The sequence below is a fragment of the Halteromyces radiatus genome (genome assembly GCF_025201355.1).
Source record: "Halteromyces radiatus strain CBS 162.75 chromosome Unknown BX664scaffold_3, whole genome shotgun sequence".
In the NCBI taxonomy this organism is placed as follows: Eukaryota; Fungi; Mucoromycota; class Mucoromycetes; order Mucorales; family Cunninghamellaceae; genus Halteromyces; species Halteromyces radiatus.
Genome location: NW_026251689.1, coordinates 170671 through 187092, shown reverse-complemented (window position 1 = coordinate 187092; position 16422 = coordinate 170671). Strand labels below are relative to the sequence as shown.

At 34.0% G+C, this 16422-nt stretch overlaps 7 protein-coding genes across 7 annotated transcripts; 3 read left to right on the top strand and 4 right to left on the bottom strand.

Annotated features, from left to right (window-relative positions):
• Positions 1 to 259: 259 nt before the first annotated feature.
• On the top strand, positions 260 to 2551 carry BX664DRAFT_327484 (APC amino acid permease). Its single transcript, XM_051544422.1, has 8 exons — positions 260 to 342; positions 447 to 552; positions 668 to 675; positions 734 to 803; positions 869 to 907; positions 978 to 1244; positions 1338 to 1534; positions 1614 to 2551. The coding sequence occupies exons 1-8, from the start codon at positions 280 to 282 to the stop codon at positions 2496 to 2498; spliced, it is 1635 nt and encodes a 544-aa protein (XP_051400978.1). The 5' UTR covers positions 260 to 279; the 3' UTR covers positions 2499 to 2551.
• A 202-nt stretch (positions 2552 to 2753) lies between these two features.
• BX664DRAFT_327481 (uncharacterized protein) lies at positions 2754 to 4960 on the top strand (the record flags this gene model as incomplete). Its single annotated transcript, XM_051544421.1, has 1 exon — positions 2754 to 4960. A coding segment is annotated over exon 1 (2086 nt), but the record flags the coding sequence as incomplete, so codon positions are not given.
• Positions 4961 to 5470: 510 nt separating this feature from the next.
• Positions 5471 to 5973, bottom strand: BX664DRAFT_364499 (synaptobrevin-domain-containing protein; the record flags this gene model as incomplete). The annotated part of the gene is made up of 4 exons (XM_051548424.1): positions 5471 to 5518; positions 5612 to 5631; positions 5713 to 5844; positions 5907 to 5973. The coding sequence occupies 4 exons, from the start codon at positions 5971 to 5973 to the stop codon at positions 5471 to 5473; spliced, it is 267 nt and encodes an 88-aa protein (XP_051400976.1).
• A 548-nt stretch (positions 5974 to 6521) lies between these two features.
• BX664DRAFT_357059 (oxidoreductase-like protein) lies at positions 6522 to 7426 on the top strand (the record flags this gene model as incomplete). Its single annotated transcript, XM_051547927.1, has 3 exons — positions 6522 to 6850; positions 6960 to 6974; positions 7047 to 7426. 3 exons carry the CDS (start codon positions 6522 to 6524, stop codon positions 7288 to 7290), a joined length of 588 nt encoding a protein of 195 aa, XP_051400975.1. The 3' UTR covers positions 7291 to 7426.
• A 94-nt stretch (positions 7427 to 7520) lies between these two features.
• BX664DRAFT_384075 (uncharacterized protein) lies at positions 7521 to 10218 on the bottom strand. The gene is made up of 4 exons (XM_051549159.1): positions 9898 to 10218; positions 9229 to 9845; positions 7859 to 9140; positions 7521 to 7778 (listed from the first exon to the last, which is right to left on the bottom strand). Exons 1-4 carry the CDS (start codon positions 10120 to 10122, stop codon positions 7755 to 7757), a joined length of 2148 nt encoding a protein of 715 aa, XP_051400974.1. The 5' UTR covers positions 10123 to 10218; the 3' UTR covers positions 7521 to 7754.
• A 2462-nt stretch (positions 10219 to 12680) lies between these two features.
• BX664DRAFT_293625 (uncharacterized protein) lies at positions 12681 to 13834 on the bottom strand. Its single transcript, XM_051542056.1, has 2 exons — positions 13178 to 13834; positions 12681 to 13096 (listed from the first exon to the last, which is right to left on the bottom strand). The coding sequence occupies exons 1-2, from the start codon at positions 13752 to 13754 to the stop codon at positions 12741 to 12743; spliced, it is 933 nt and encodes a 310-aa protein (XP_051400973.1). The 5' UTR covers positions 13755 to 13834; the 3' UTR covers positions 12681 to 12740.
• Positions 13835 to 14095: 261 nt separating this feature from the next.
• Positions 14096 to 16081, bottom strand: BX664DRAFT_276825 (WD40-repeat-containing domain protein). The gene is made up of 4 exons (XM_051541341.1): positions 15849 to 16081; positions 15543 to 15739; positions 14745 to 15481; positions 14096 to 14680 (listed from the first exon to the last, which is right to left on the bottom strand). Exons 1-4 carry the CDS (start codon positions 16039 to 16041, stop codon positions 14359 to 14361), a joined length of 1449 nt encoding a protein of 482 aa, XP_051400972.1. The 5' UTR covers positions 16042 to 16081; the 3' UTR covers positions 14096 to 14358.
• Positions 16082 to 16422: the final 341 nt, after the last annotated feature.

Sequence of the window (16422 nt, the reverse complement as noted above, 5' to 3'; positions counted from 1 at the left end):
ATGGGTGTTAGGGAGGGAGGAGAGGAAAGATGGATGTCACATGATGTAAAGTTCCTTTTTTTTTTTTGCTTAATGCTGATGAATGATGATGATGGTTGTGATACACACACACATCATTCCCAGTCTTGGGAGGGTTGGTCAGCCATATTCCTTTCTCCAGCCAATCAAAACTCATCAAAAAATTTTACCGCAAATAGAGAAATTGTCCCTTTCGCGCCCTTTTTTTAATTTTTTTTTTCTTCCTCTTTTCTTTAGTTTTTTTTTTTTCTGTTCATTATAATGGAACAAGGCAAGTCAATCAATAAGGACGAAGCACTTTTAAATAAACTTGGGTATAAACAGGTAAAACTTGAATAAGAAAGAAAAAAAATACACTTTTTTTTACACCTTCCTATTACTATATCACTTTCTTTCTTTGGCTTTGATATATATCATATTCAAAATAGGAACTGAATCGTTCCTTATCTTCTTTTAGGAACTTTTGTCTATGTTTTACTACAATGAGTTTACTTAGTGGTTTGACTCCATTATATGGAACTGCCTTGATGACAGGTAAATAGAAAAGAAAAGGAAAAAAAAAAAAGAAGAGAAATAGGCTGGGGTATCTTTTTTTTCTATTATTGTTTGATCTCTAACGGATCGTACTTTTTCTTTTCTCTTTCTATAGGTGGACCTGTAAGTAGACTTTTAGCAAACTAATATATGAGTATATTCATTTTTATTGATATATTAGGTGGTCATCATATTTGGATGGATCTTTGTTACTCTTATGACTCTTACAGTCGCTCTCTCCATGTCAGAAGGTGATCGACACTACATGCGGACTATGAAACATTATGAACTCATCAACTTCTTTTATCATCTCTAGTGTGCTCTTCTTTACCAACATCTGGTGGTTTATATTATTGTAAGTCACTATACTAAATAAAGAAAGAGAGAGAGACAGAGATAATTTAATCTTATTTCTTCATCATTAGGGGCCGCATCATTATCAACACCTCGATGGTCTCCTATTGCAGCTTATTTCACTGGTATGTTCAATCTGATTGGCCAGATTGCGGGTACAGCATCTGTCAATTTTGGTTTGGCTCTTATTGTTGTTGGCACGATATCTGTTGGAACTGATACACAATGGTCAGCTACTCCTGGTGCTACCGTCGGTATCTATATTGCTATTCTCTTCTTACAAGGTCTTCTTAATACTTTCGGCACAAGGGCGATTGGTATGATGAATGTTATCTCTTGTAAGTACAATGATATCATCCACTTTATTTATTTTTTTTTTTTAAAAAAAAATAACTGATTAACTCTTTTTTTTTTTTTTTTTTTTTTTTTAGTATATTGGCATCTTTTTGGTACGCTTGGTATCATTATTTCTATCTTAGTTTGTACAAGAAATTCTCCTGCATCTGCCAAGTTTGTATTTACTGATTTTGAAAATCATTCTGGATGGAACAATAGTGGTTTTGCTGTTCTTTTGGGTTTATTACAAAGTCAATATTCTTTTACTGGTTATGATTCTGCCGCTCATATGGTAAATAAAAAAAAAAGGAAAAACGAACAAAAAAGGAAATGATCATATTTAGATATTTGTTTTATTTTTATTTTTGAAGACGGAGGAAACTAAAAATGCTCAACGTGCTGGACCTATCTCTATTCTGACTTCCATCTTAATGACTTCAGGTCTTGGTCTTGCTTATCTTCTTGCCGTAACATTCAGTATTCAAGATTATGATCAAGTCATTAATACCAAGACTGGGATTCCTACAGCTCAAGTATTCTTAGATGCCCTTGGTAAAACTGGTGCTTTAATCGTTTTGTGTGTGATTATTGTTGCTGTTTTCTTTTGTGGTAATGCTGGTGTGACATCCAATTCTCGATTGATCTATGCTTTGGCTCGTGATAAGGCTCTTCCCTTTAGTGGCACTCTGTACCGTCTGCATAAGAAAACTCAAACACCTGTTATTGCTGCTTGGGCTATCTTATTCATTGCTGCTTTATTAGGCTTGATTTCCATTGGATCTGAAACTGCATTTGTTGCCATCACAAGTGTTTGTACCATAAGTTTATATATTACCTATGGATTCCCTACTTTATGTTTATTACTCAATCGATCACAGTTCACTCCAGGTCCTTTTACTTTGGGAAGATTTAGTACTATCAATGGTATCGTCGCTTTGTGTTGGATTGTCCTTATTTCTGTCTTGTTTATTTTACCAACCGAATATCCCGTAGAAGCCAGTAATATGAATTATGCTATAGTTATCTTTGGTGGATTATGGATCATCATTGCTATATACTGGTTTACTCGTGGTCGTCATGTTTTCAAGGGACCAGTACGATATGTGAATTCATCGGATGCAACTTCAGCTATGGAAGGTGATGATGATATCAATGCATTCGATATGGCGAAACGACAAGTGAATACAACCATCATCAAGAAAGATCAACAACATATTCAAGATGAAAAGAAGCAATTGGACAATAGTGAAGAATAGTTCTATAGATAATATATATTTTTATTTATCATTTTTTTTATCTTTGATATTGTACTACTATAATAATAATAATAAATGTTTTTTTTTTGTTTTGTTTCTATATTATCATTTAAAAATATGTCATATTTGCTTTAGTGTATTATTTTGAGGATCCTTTTTTTTTGATTTTTTTGAAAAAGCGCTCACTGATAAAAAAAAAAAAAAAAAAAAAAAAAAAAAAAAAGGGCCCTTCCTTTTTCTTCCACTCCCTTTTTTTTTTTTTTTTATGCTTACTTTATACCATGCCTTCTCACATCAATGATCTTCCTTATGAAGTAATGCTCTTTATATTCAGGCTATTGAACAGAAGCGATCATTGTACTCTTCGATTAGTTAACAGAGTGTGGAACAGACTTGCTAATCCTTTTGCCTTCGAATCGATCACTTTTAGAAGAGATACTGTGGATTCTGCTCTTTCCGACTTGACCCTCTCTTTACAAACAGCAACAACAAATTCTAATGTGGATCAACCTATTGGCTCTTATATTCAATATGCCGATGTAGAAGAAATAGCCTTTTCTGCCTCTTATTTGGAACAAATTATACAGCTATGTCCATTCATTCATCATTTTACTAGTTGTATGCCATCGACAAAACCAGACAATGAACATGTGGACGTGGCAAATGCTGCAAAATTTTATCGCAAACTTCCTAACTCTCAAGTGAAACACCTCAACTTATGGAACGTGAGCTTTTATGATGTTTTCTCGTCCTCGATCCTTCCGTATCTCTTTGGTCTTACTTCACTGTCTCTCTCTGTAGGTTATGAATTCGATTCTTGGATAGATTCGGATGATCAATATATTTTGTGTGAAATCGATTTTATGGAGATGATACATGATGCATGTCCTCAATTGAAGTCTCTTTCACTCAACAGCTGCCTTTTTACTCCTCAAAGACATCACCGTTTGGATTTGAATCAATTGTTCAAGCGATCTACCACAGCAATCAAAACAACTATAGCGAATTGGGCATCAGGGATCCGACCTTGTTCTACTCTGAAGCATTTTACTACAATACTAACATACTCAGCACATACCACTCAATCCAAGACTTTGTATCTCTTCTTGTATCTAGTAGTCAAGTATCCGAATCTGGAGGAACTCGTCGTCGAAGGTGAAAATGCTTTAGTCAGTAATGAAGAAATGTCATGGTCAAGGCGTACTCACTTGATCAATTCCGTTCTACTGGATATGGACGAAAATGGTAACATTGGTGACCGATCATATGTCTTTACTGATTTGAAATCTATTCATCTAGACTGTTTTCCTCTGCAATACTTGGTGCAAGCTATTCTATTTGGATATGGATCATCTCAACAATCTGGTCATCTAGCGACAGCTAATTCAACAAGAACAATCGACTTCTCAGAATGCTTTGGACATCTTCATTCATTTCACTTTGATTTCTCCCAGCGTCCTTATTTTTTTGGCAACTACTTGACAGAGTTGAAAATACACGAAAGTAAAGTGGATTATAACAAATTATTAGACGGCTTTGATCCGGACGTGAATCAAGTACGAAGCCTCTCATTCTATGGTGATGATCGTTATCAGTCCACAACTATTTCTATTGATGTTATCTTGGATAAGTGTTTACATTTACAACAACTTGCATTGTGCGAAATCCGATTGGGACTCTCATCAGCAACAACATCGACAATAAATTGGTTGTCTACAACATCTTCCAGTTCTTCACCATCATCGGCAACACATCCATTACAAAAACTCACCATCAAGGATTCAAATATTACAGATACAGCACTCTTCGAATATATATCCTTCCATTGTCGACGGTTTTCTGTTTTAAAATTAGAAAATATTAAAATTCATGGCAGTCTTGGGACACAACAACCTGCATCACCAGACGACAATATGAAAGAATGGCGCCATTTGACAAACATCAATAGCAAAGATCATCAACGACGACGGATTACTTGGATCAACATGCCCTATACGACTTTCTCAAAATGCGTGATAGAATTACCTTTTTCTTACGTCTCACACCGATTTGCTGCACATCGTGCTGGATATATGATATTACAAGCATCAGGGGTGGCAAGGATAACAGATGATATCAACAACATACCTGATTACTCTTGTCCTTTTTGGTTTTGTAGGTCGGAAAAATGGGGAAGGAGAGGATTCTTCTATTCTATACATCAAGATACAGATTTACTTTTGGAACGGTTGGCTAACGGTGACTTGAGCAACAAGGATGGCTTATCTTATATAGGAAAGATAGCTCTACGGTATCTGAACAAGATGGGCTTCGTGGTGATTATCTGTAAAAGCATGAAGAATTTGAACCTTGACAACGAGACAATGATGTAGTAGATTAGGTTTTTTTTTAATGTCCTTCAGGTTTAACCTCATTTTTTAGTTTACCCTGTAATATATCGTCCTTCTATATTCCCTTTTTTTTTTTTTTTTTTTTTTAGTGTATATGCCATTCTTTTTAAATAGGTCCTTTTGTAGTATAGCTTTATATATATATATCCTCCTTTTTACTTTACATCACTATCAATAAAAAAAAGTCCCTTACGATGGATTCCTTTTATTATTATCATTATTATTATTATTATTACTATTTGTTTATCAATTAACATCTTTGTATTTTTCATCTCATTGTGTGGGGTATAGTATTTTTCTAACAAAAAAAAAGATTGGTGTTTCTATTGGTTCATTCATATAAGATTTCATATATAAATTGCATATTTTATTGGATAAAAAAGGGGTAATGAAGAAAAGAAATAAATAATAAGTGTGTAGAAAGAAATGGATAACAATAAAGATCACATGGGGGGAAAAGGGTAAACTATAAACGAAAACTAGACTATAAATAAAGAAAAAAAAGAGAGAGAGAAAAAAAAAAAAAAAAAAAAAAAAAGGAGGAAGATGACTGATCGAAAAAAAAAGTCAAATGTAGTTCCATCATTGGGAAGGAGTAGCTGCAGGTGTTGAACTATTGTTATTGTGAGTCTAAAAAAGAAAGAAACACAAAAAAGAAAATTTCAATATATATTCCACTCTATCTTGCTCCACCACTCCCATTATTTTTTTTTATCACTATACCTGAGTACCGACAATAGAACCTTTATAAATAATAAAAAAGAAAATGAGTTAAACAAAAAAGAAAAAAAAAAAAAACTTCCTTTTCTTCTTATATAACCTACCAATGATAATACCCAAAATGACAATGATGGTAACAGCGATGATAATTTTCCATTTCAAGTCCTTCCACCACATTCGCTTTCGTACTTGATTAGCTCCACGACGGAAATGTCCAGCAGTTGATTGTAAATCCTCTATAAAATAGAAATAATGAGTTTTAATATTCAAACAATGATGATGGTTTTTTTTTACTTACCAGTTTTGCCTCGGAGGTCATCCAAACGTTCCCCACGTTGCATCACTTTATCAATATTTTCTTGCATGATATTTACCACTTCATCCACTTGTTGTTGTACGCGTTGTGTTTTTTGATTACCACCACCATTACCAGCTCCACGTTGATTGTTGGGAATATAGGGATCGTAAGGTTCAGACCTAAAAAGGAGGAACAAAGGAAAAATAGAGATGTTTAATAAGGCCCTTTTTTTTTTGTAGAAATCTTTATTTTATTATACCAGTCATTCAACTAGTAAAAATAAAATAAAAAGAAAAAAGAAAGAAAAAGAGAGTAACTTACATTATGATTTTATTACTGTGACGGAAAAGAGAAAGAGAGGGAGATAGAGGAAAAATAAAAATAAAAAACTCTTTTCATGTGGAAAAAAAAAAAAAGTCTTGGTATTCACCTCTGCTGTGAGTGTGTGTGAGAGAGAGAGTCTGTGCTAGTCATTTGAGATACCGCGACGATGTGATTGGATACGGAGTGGAATAAGAGCCGGCCTTTTCTTGACGAAAAAGCCCAAAAAAAAAGTAAAAGCATCGCTTCCCATTTTTGTATGCTTTCCTTTTTTCCACTATTATTTTATTCTTCATGCTAATAATAACTCCAACTGTTATTAAAAGGCTTAGTTTTCATTCCCGTTTTTATCATTCTCGTTATGAAGGTTATTGGACTTTATTATTACAACAACAACAACAACAACGATCTAAACCTGTCCACAAAGCATCTTTATTATCCAAAGACGACGCAGCATTAGATACAACAAACGAGGACGATGAACTGATACATCTTGCTGCTACCATGGAAGATAATACTTCTATATCTACCACCCAGTCTCAATCTACTACTTTTGTTTGGTTACAGAATGAAAGAATCCCTTTGCCACAAAAACCTCCACCTCCTGAAAATTGTTGTATGAGGTAATTGTACATCGATATAAAAGGAAAAAAAAAAAAGCTATCAAGTTTTATTTTTTTTTTTTTTTCGTTTACTAATATGTTCTTGCATATATATATATATATGATCAAGTGGTTGTGCTTATTGGTAAGTAATAGATTGAAATACATTTTCATCATTATTGCTGAAAAGAATACTCATTTTTTTTTTTTGATTTAGTGTATATGATATCTATCAAGAAGAAATGGAAACTTACAAACAACAAATGAATGCATTACGACAAAAATACGCTGCAGCCGGAGTGGATTTACCCGATGAACTTCAACCTAAAACCAAGACGACTTTACAGGGGAACAATGCTCAGCCAGGACAACAAGTGACTGATGAGGAAGAGGATGATGATATGGATCCAACCATGCGTGCTTTTCTAGAAATGGAAAAGAAACTCAAAGCTTCTTCTTAGTGATAGTATCATTTTTTTTTTATTATTATTCGGATAGATTTTATTTTACTTTATATTATTTTACAAAATGACATTCATATACCCGTCCATATAGATATACTTTGAATAAAATAGACAAAACCAATTAATTAATCAGATAAACTTTATTGATTGATTTCAAAGATATTGACTACTATCCTTTTTTTTTTTTTTTTTTTTACTACAACTTTCTATTTCTTTATTTCTTCGTTGATCACATCATCCCTTTTGATTTTCATGCATAAAATACAGAATCGTAAAAGACAATCAACATGGTAAAAAAATATAATGGAAGAATGATTAACAAAGGGGAGAGAGATCAGTGAATTCTAAAACAACGATAATAAAAGGGATCCAAAATAATAAAAATAATAATAATAATAATAATAGAGTGTGTATTAATAAATATGTATATAATCAAAAAGGGAAGATAATCTTGAATATGTTCAGCTCCAAACATCTTCTTGATACTACAAAAGGAAATATAAGAGTTAACTTATCATCATTATATATTTTATTTCCTTTTTTTTTTTTTTTTTTTTTTACTTACTCGTCCAGAAGTACGAAGTTGTTTGATAAACGCATTAGCTTTTTCTTCATCCTTGCCACCATGAGTTTGAGCAAAAGCAACAAAAGCTTGTTGAACATCACGAGCCATATTCTTTGCATCACCACATACATAGATATAAGCACCTTGGAGTATATATTCCCACATTTGTTGACCATGTTCTTGAAGACGGTGTTGGACATAAACCTTATGATCTGTTTCCCGAGAGAAGGCAGTGATCAATTGAGAGTCTTCACCCAAAGTTTCAAATAATGCTGGCCATTCATCAGCATATAAAAAGTCCTTTTGAGAATGACGACAACCAAAGAAAAGAATAGTAGGTCCTACGGATTTACCCTCCTTCTTTTGTAGAGCACGTTCACGGACAAAACCTCGGAAAGGAGCTACACCGGTACCAGGTCCCACCATGATCACTGGTACATTACTGTTGCGAGGTAACTTGAATTGCGATCGACGGACATGGACAGGTATCCTGACTCCAGCAGACATCAATGCACCACGAGGACCATCAAGAGCATATAAGGGATAAGATCGACCATCATCAATGTTATGTACTTTGCTATGGATTTGCCAGAGATAATTCGTATTCACACCATATACGGTTCGTTCAGGAGTAGGTTCAGGATGATATTCCAATGTGACGCAAGTGGCTGAAATCTTGGTAGGACTTTCTTTGGCAGAAGATGAAATAGAATAATAACGAGGTTGTAATCGAGACAAGCTTTCCACCACCAAATCAAAAGGTACACCAGCAAAAGCACCTTCAGCAGAAACTCCAACTACATATGTAAGTACTTCACCGAGATTGCGAACTGCATCACTGACAATCACCCTATATTCATCCTTATCACTAGCCAATTTGAGTAATGCCGATTTTGCTTGTTCGTTTGGAGCATATTCCACCAGAGCCATCAAAGCTTGACGAGAAGGAATAGAGCAGATATCAGTATAATGTCTAAAAATAGCTCGATAGGTTGTAGGAGCCGGGAAGGGATATTGTTTGGAAGCAGTCGGGTCAATAGCCTTCACCAAGATAGTAGTATCCAATTTGTTTGATAATCCGAGTACAGACGCCAACCGATTGACTTCGGCTTCATTGTTGGTAGGCCAGATAGCGACATGATCACCTGTTTGATAATTCAAATTGGTTCCACTAATATCAATATCCACATGAATACAATGGCGTTCACCTCCATCTTGAAATATTTCACGAGTAGTAATGGGAGCATTATAGGGTCGTTTAGCATCATATATAATCTTGATTCTATATTAAATAAAAAAAAAATTCAACAAATAAACCAAAAAAAAAAAAATAAAAAAAAAATAAAAAAAAATAAAAAAAAAAAACTTACCCTTCTGTTTTGGGTCGTTCAGCAAGTTCTCCATGATATACCAAAGCTTCATCAACATCAGTCAATTCTTCCACACCAAAAGTAGCTTGTCTTGGACCAGATTGAGCAGCACTTTCATCTACACCAAGAGCTTCACAGAATGCAGGCCACATTGATTCTTGCCAAGCCAAAAAGTCTTCTTCTAAAGATCCATCATCATCACCTTCACCACGTTCTCCAATACGAGTTGCACCCAATTTTTGCATTTGCTTATCCACTGTACGGCCTACCGAATTATAATGTTCATATGTTTTGTTACCCAATCCAAATACCACATATCGTACGTTTTTCAAAGGTTTGTCATCATTGCCCATTTCTGAAAATTGTGGTGTTTCATTGTTCAATAGTTCCCAAAAATCCACAGCATTATCAGTAGGTTCACCTTCACCATAAGTAGCCATAATAAAGAAAACGATATAATCTTCGGGTACTGTATCCATATAACTAAGATCGTAAAGTTCAATATCGGCGGCCATGGCACTGACTCCATATTTTTGACTACATTCCTTGGCTAATCTTGTAGCATAATCTTCAGCTGTACCTGTTTGACTTCCATAAAATACAATACATTTACGTCCCTGAAAAAAAAAAAAGTTAGATAATATGAATAATATTGAAATAATCACTTACTTGTTGTTGCATGACCTTGACAAAGTTTCGTTCAGGTTTTGTTGGAGTGGATGAGTTTGCTGTTGTAGTAGAGTTGGAAAAAGATGTCTTATCTAAAGTAGATGAAGAAGACCCAAAGAGTTTTTTTCGAGCCAACCAAGCAATGGTACCTAAACCGATAGTACCTAAGAAAATAAGATCAAGACTATCCATCAATGTATTAGGACGACCACCCATTCTTTTCATTTTTTTCGTTCAAATAAAGGTAAAAAGAGAAGTAAAAGAAGAAAAAAAAAGGGAGGAAGGGGAGACTGAAAAAAAGATAAAAGAAGGAATGGAAAGAAAAAAAAAAAGAAAAAGCGGAATCAACCCCACTCTTTAAGTCCTATAGTCATTTCCACGTTGCCGGTTACATTATTGACCTGACGAAATGACAGTGTGATTTCATTTACCGCATTGAAGCTACTCAAAATTATCATATGAAAAATGTATACCCCTTGTTTCATTGGGATTTTCTTTTTTTTTTATATATATATGATTTGTCTATTTAAACCCAAATGTTATTGATAACATAGTAGAATAGTTATTTTATTATTGGTAACCTTTTGTGGAAATGAAAAAGAAAGGCAATAAACGTAAGCTTAAATTTGACAAATGCAGTAGGACAAAAAAAGAAAAAAAATCAGGGATGACATTTTCTTTTTTTCAACTCCTAACATCAGGAGGTGTTTTCCATATTAAAAATGTATGGGGATACCCGGTCATCATCACAGAAAAAGAGAGGAAGTCCATCTTTTTATGCCTCACATTCAAATCAATGCTTTCGGTTCATCCTCTCGGTTCATTTCAATCACCGTTAGAAATTTGATAGTAGTAAAAAAAAAAAAAAAAAAAAAAAAACAGTGAAGAAAATATATATTTTTATATCGAAACTTTTTCATATTTCTAAATCCAATCTTTCCTATCACTTCCCAATAATAATAATAATGATAAAAGAAGAAGAAATATCATACTTGTGATTAAAAAAAAAAAAGAAAGAGTTTAGATTTTCGAGAAAAAGTTTGTATAAAGATGACTGCCGATAATTTTACCCTTTCCAAACCCAACCATCATCAAACCACAAAAAATCATAGACCTGTTTAAAAATCCTCCTCTTATGCTTTTTTTTTTTGCCCTTTAGTTCGGCAGTCATCAATAAAGATAATGGCATGGATTTAGTGGGAATGTTTTTTTTAAGGTATGATAAAAGAAAGACAATACCTGCAAGTTAGATCTTCATATAAGCTGTTGAATTCGAAATCTAAGCATTCATGTATATGTTTTTTCTTTATTGTTTGATTAAATATATTGTTGGATGATACACGATGATGGTAGTATGATTAATAATAGATGGAGCATAATTTTATTCAAAACGGTTGTAAAATAAAAAATAATGTACTACTAGGACTAACACTCACCACTAAGAATCATTACCACAGGTATCAGATGTAAGAGAGAAAAAGAGGAAGATGTAACCAAACCTATCACCAAGAAGACACTTCTTACAATGATGATATTGCCTTTGTTGTTCAGTCCAATCTTATCCATCCAGTTGACACAGACGCATATCCATTTTCATCCTGTCGCACATCCATCTAAGTTCTGTAAATTAAAAATAAAATAAAATAAATGATCATTCACGTAGAGTAGTGGAGAGGGAAAGAAAGTAAGAATAAAATAGTAAAGAAGTGAGAGTGTGGAAAATAAGAAGAAGAGGTTAAAAAAAGATATGACGAAAGAAAGAAGAAAGACATGATAGAAAGGAAAGAAAAAAAGTGTTGATCTACAAAAAAAAAAGAAAAGAAAGAGGAAACAACTAATACATTCATTCACCATGGACGTTGAGAGGAGTCTGGAAAAGAAAAAGAAATAATAATTAGTGTCGTAGTTTCCATGTAATACCTCGTGTTTTCTAATTGACATCACCTTTATTTCGATATCAAAGCATTGGCTACATATCATGTCATTGGAGACCAAACCAAGAAGCGAGTGATTGGCTAAAAGAAAAAAAAAAAAAGAAAAAGAAAAAGAAAAAAAAAAGGTGTCGATTTGTTAACATTCCAAACTTTCAGACTCCTAACCTTCAAAGTGACCCTGAAAAGTTAAATGCATATTTTTGCAATTCACTCAAAAGCCATCATCATCGCATCAACTTCGAACTGAGTATACATGAAATCATTCTCTTTCAATTGCATTAATAGCAGTTTATATATTACCTCTCAATTTATAGAGTAAATTAATAAAGTCAATATCGTCATCCTTCATCCAATAATGATCATCATCGAATAAAATGACCACCATTGGATTCCTCTCAAAAAAGTAGTTTAATATCATCTAATCCTATTCTACCACTTGCCTTGCCAGCTAATGTGAAATAAACATGAAAGTCATTTCATCGATTTTTCCAAAAATCGCCTGATGAACCCTCGACGATTCACTTTTACAGCCAAAATTAAGCTGAGGAGTTCCAAATTTTTGGCTGTAAAATCGAAAAATTTGTTCCATTTTTTTTTTTTTCATTACTGTGAAGGTGACAAAAGTAAACCGAGATGAGTGATAATAATAAGAGTAATAAAAAAAAAAAAGGATGGATTATACTGACTTGTGCGTTTTGAACATTTCTGAAGAAGGATAAACTTGGAAAAAGTCGAACGTCTCAGATAAAACTTGATGATGTTTTTATCATCCACGATCTATCATTCCTTCATAGAATCATCATGGATGACAAAAGGAGTCAATAATGAGAACAATAAAAAAAATATATATTTCACGTATCATGTCAAAATGTTGCTTTTATTCATACAATATAAAACTACAGTGAGAACCTATTTTCGCAAAGATTGTTCGATAGTAAAGGCAGGGGAGACGGCTTGAATGATCTTTTCCTTTTGTTCATTGGTGACACTGCGTAAAGGGGTACGGCAACGGCCACCATAACCAGCAAATTGTTCCAAACCAGCCTTGACACCAGGAAGACCAAACCATCTTGCAAGAGCATCATCTGGAAGTACCAACTTTAATTGTAGTTCCTTTGCGGCCTTGTAGTCCCCATTTTGATATAATCGTAGTAATTCCACACAAGAACGAGGCATCACATTGGCTAAACCAGGTACACATCCTACTGCCCCTACTGACAAGGCAGGTAAGAAGAAATCAGCAGATCCTGCCAACAATGTGAAATCTAAAAAAAAAAAAAAAAAAAAAAAAAAAAAAAAAAAATCAGTTATTCCATTTCAACACCTTTTTTTTTTTTTACACTTACTTTGTTCACGGGTATGTTCCGTTAAATATCCAACCTTGCCAATATTACCATCAGTTCCTTTGATCCCAACAATATTATCATGTTTTGCCAAACGAGCCAAAGTAGGAGCATCAATATCGAGACCTTGAGTGACACCAGGATAATTATAAATGATGATAGGGATAGGGGATTGATCAGCCACTTGAGTATAAAATTCATAAAACGCTTGATTATCCATATTGCCCTTGTAATAGGAAGGAGGTAAGACCAAAGCATAAGCAGCACCAGCATCCGCTGCATCCCGTGTCAGTTTCACAGTAAGACGAGCCGATCCTGCCCCTGTACCGGCCAACACTTGAATGGAAGGATCGTATTTCATAATCAATTCCTTGCCCTTCTTGATAATAGCCACTCGTTCATCTTCTGTCAAATGCACCGCTTCACCAGTCGACCCTTGAAAGATAATCCCTGAGATGCCCGTGTTCGCTAGATAAGCAATGTGTTTTTCCAAAGTTGCATAATCCACATCTTCATTGTCGAGGAAAAAGTTGGGAATAGGTACATAAATGCCAGCAGCAAGAGATTGTCCAGTCATCATATAATATCAATATTTTAAGAAAAAGAAAAGAAAAAGAAAAAGAAAAGAAAAAGATAAAAAAATGGATTAGCGTGTGAAAGCGTTTTTTTTTTTTTTTTTTTTTGAGATGCTCTCCGCCTGTAGAAAAAAGGACGGGAAATTTTGCATAGGTGATGGTTATTCGCCGAAAACTCCTCTAACTTTAATCTTTTAGTCATCAAACCCTTTTTTTTGTTTTATTGCTATCCTCTTTTTTACTTATTATATTACTACAATACTATAGAATCATCATTTGAATTGACTATTTAATAATAAAACGTAATGATAAGATATATATATATATATATATATAAGGCAGTTTCAAAAAAAAAAAAAATATCATCATCTGAGATCGATGGTATCATAGATATAAAAGAATTAAGTTAAGGTTCCTGGATAACTTTATCATTTATTCAATCGTTTTACATAATACATTGGGGACAAAATTGAAAAAAAAAAAAAAATATACAAAACAAAAGAATAAAAGATAAATGGGGATCATAGATAATAAAGTAAAATGAAAATGAAGTAAATAAAATAGAATGATGAATATATATATATATAATAAGTAAATATAAAAAAAAGTCTAAACTGAGATGGTTTTGAAAATGTTGAAGCCAGAATTGGATGTACTAAGTACACAACCAGGGATTTGTTTATGCCAATGAAGTTCCTTGATATCATTTTGACCTTGATGAACAAATAACAATTGAGGAGGAACTTCTACACCATCACTTGTCAGACGACCTTCTTCTTCTGTATCGGGTTCTACTGATAAATCCCATAATGAGAGTTGATCATCTGCACCTGATACTGCCAATACTGATTCTTCTGTAGGATGCCATTCGATAGATGTAACAGGAGCATTATGCCATTTGAATGAAGCCACAGGACTTGGTTGACCACCACTAAATGGATGACAAAAAAAAAAAGATTAAACTACTTTCTATTCATATTCATTATTTGATTTACCTTTTGAATGTACGAAGATCCCATACACTAAATGTTCCATCATCATGACCACTAGCCAATAAATAACCAGCCTTCTTATTCCAAGTAATAACATTGACATCAGATTGACTGGCACGAATTCCAACTGCTGATCGTTTCTTGGTACGAGTATCCCAGATCTTGACTGTCTGATCCGCTGAACAAGAAGCAAACACTGTACGTTCGGTAGGAGACCATTGGATATCTTCTACAGAGGATTTGTGTTCACGGAAAGCCACCGAGTCAGTGTTGATGACACCATGAGGAGTGATGGTAGAATGATAAATGAGCCCCGCATTGTCACCAGTTAACAATTTGCCTGCATCCAAACTAGACCAATCCATTGCATAACCTTCTTCCCGTCCATGATTGTGGATAGCCAAAGGTTTGTATTGTTTAGGTAAGGTGGTTCCAGGTACATCCAAACTAGTAACATAAGGATCCAAATCATAAATATATACCTTGCCAGATTCTGACCATGTGGATGCAAGGTGTTTTCCAGATTGAGGCATGACTCGAAGTCGATTCACACATCCATTATGAGGAATAGCTCGATGTTCCAAAACGGGATCTTCATCAAGTGCTTGTGGATCATCTTCTTCATCATCTTCATCAAGTTGTTGCGTTTTATGTAAATTGGATAATTTCATCACCACCACTTCGTTATCACGAACACCAGGTACAGACGTACCAGCTGCTACATATGCCGTTGCAGGAAACTATCAATGTATATAAATCAAATTAAATGATTATCCTGTTTTTTTTATATTTCAAACTTACGTTTTTGCGTTCATCACCCAAGCTGTCATTCAATACATCGAAACTCAAGAACGGTAAACGGACATCCAAGTTATGCAACATGATATAAACAGATTGATCAGCTTCCAACACTTCCCCTTCTTCTAAAGCTTGACCAGGCAAATACATCTTGAGTTCCTTTTCCTGTTCTTCTTCTGTAGGTTCATCGACTTCCATGCCTATTGTCATGGTAAAAAAAAAAAAAAAAAAAAAAAAAAAGATCAATCATTTTTTTTTTGTTTGAATTGTCAATAAACTATAATATCCTAGCAGTCATGTATATAATACCTTCATTGCCGTCTTGATCCATAGATTCTTCTTCCATGTCTTCTTCAGCACCAGATTCTTCTTCGATTTCGTCTTCCCAAGCATCTTCGAATTCACCCATGGCACTTATTTCTTCAGGTTGGTGACGACTTTGTCCACCCATCACGGCTTTTGTTTGAGGATACTCATCTTGATCAGCTTGACGTTTGGACATGGTGGAATAACTTGACTTAAAAAAAAAAAAGGGAACAAACAAAAAAAAAAAAATGTTGAAACTGAAAATAAGTGAGTCTAAAAGATTTTATTGAAAGTCTGACATTTTTTTTTTTTTTTTTGCTTGTGCTGTGACTTGAAATTTATGCCAAAAGAGAACGATTTAAAAAGTTCGGTGCGGATGAGTCCCTAATTTTTTTTTTCTTTTCTCTTTAGTTTTACAAATCCTTATTACAAAAGTAAGTAGACCATCCATCCATCCATTATATCCACTACATCCATCCTACCATGACATCCATTACAATCCATCCATCTATTATATTCATTCATCCGCGACATCATGTCCAATCATTAGTAAACATTGAATCATTGTACTCATCTA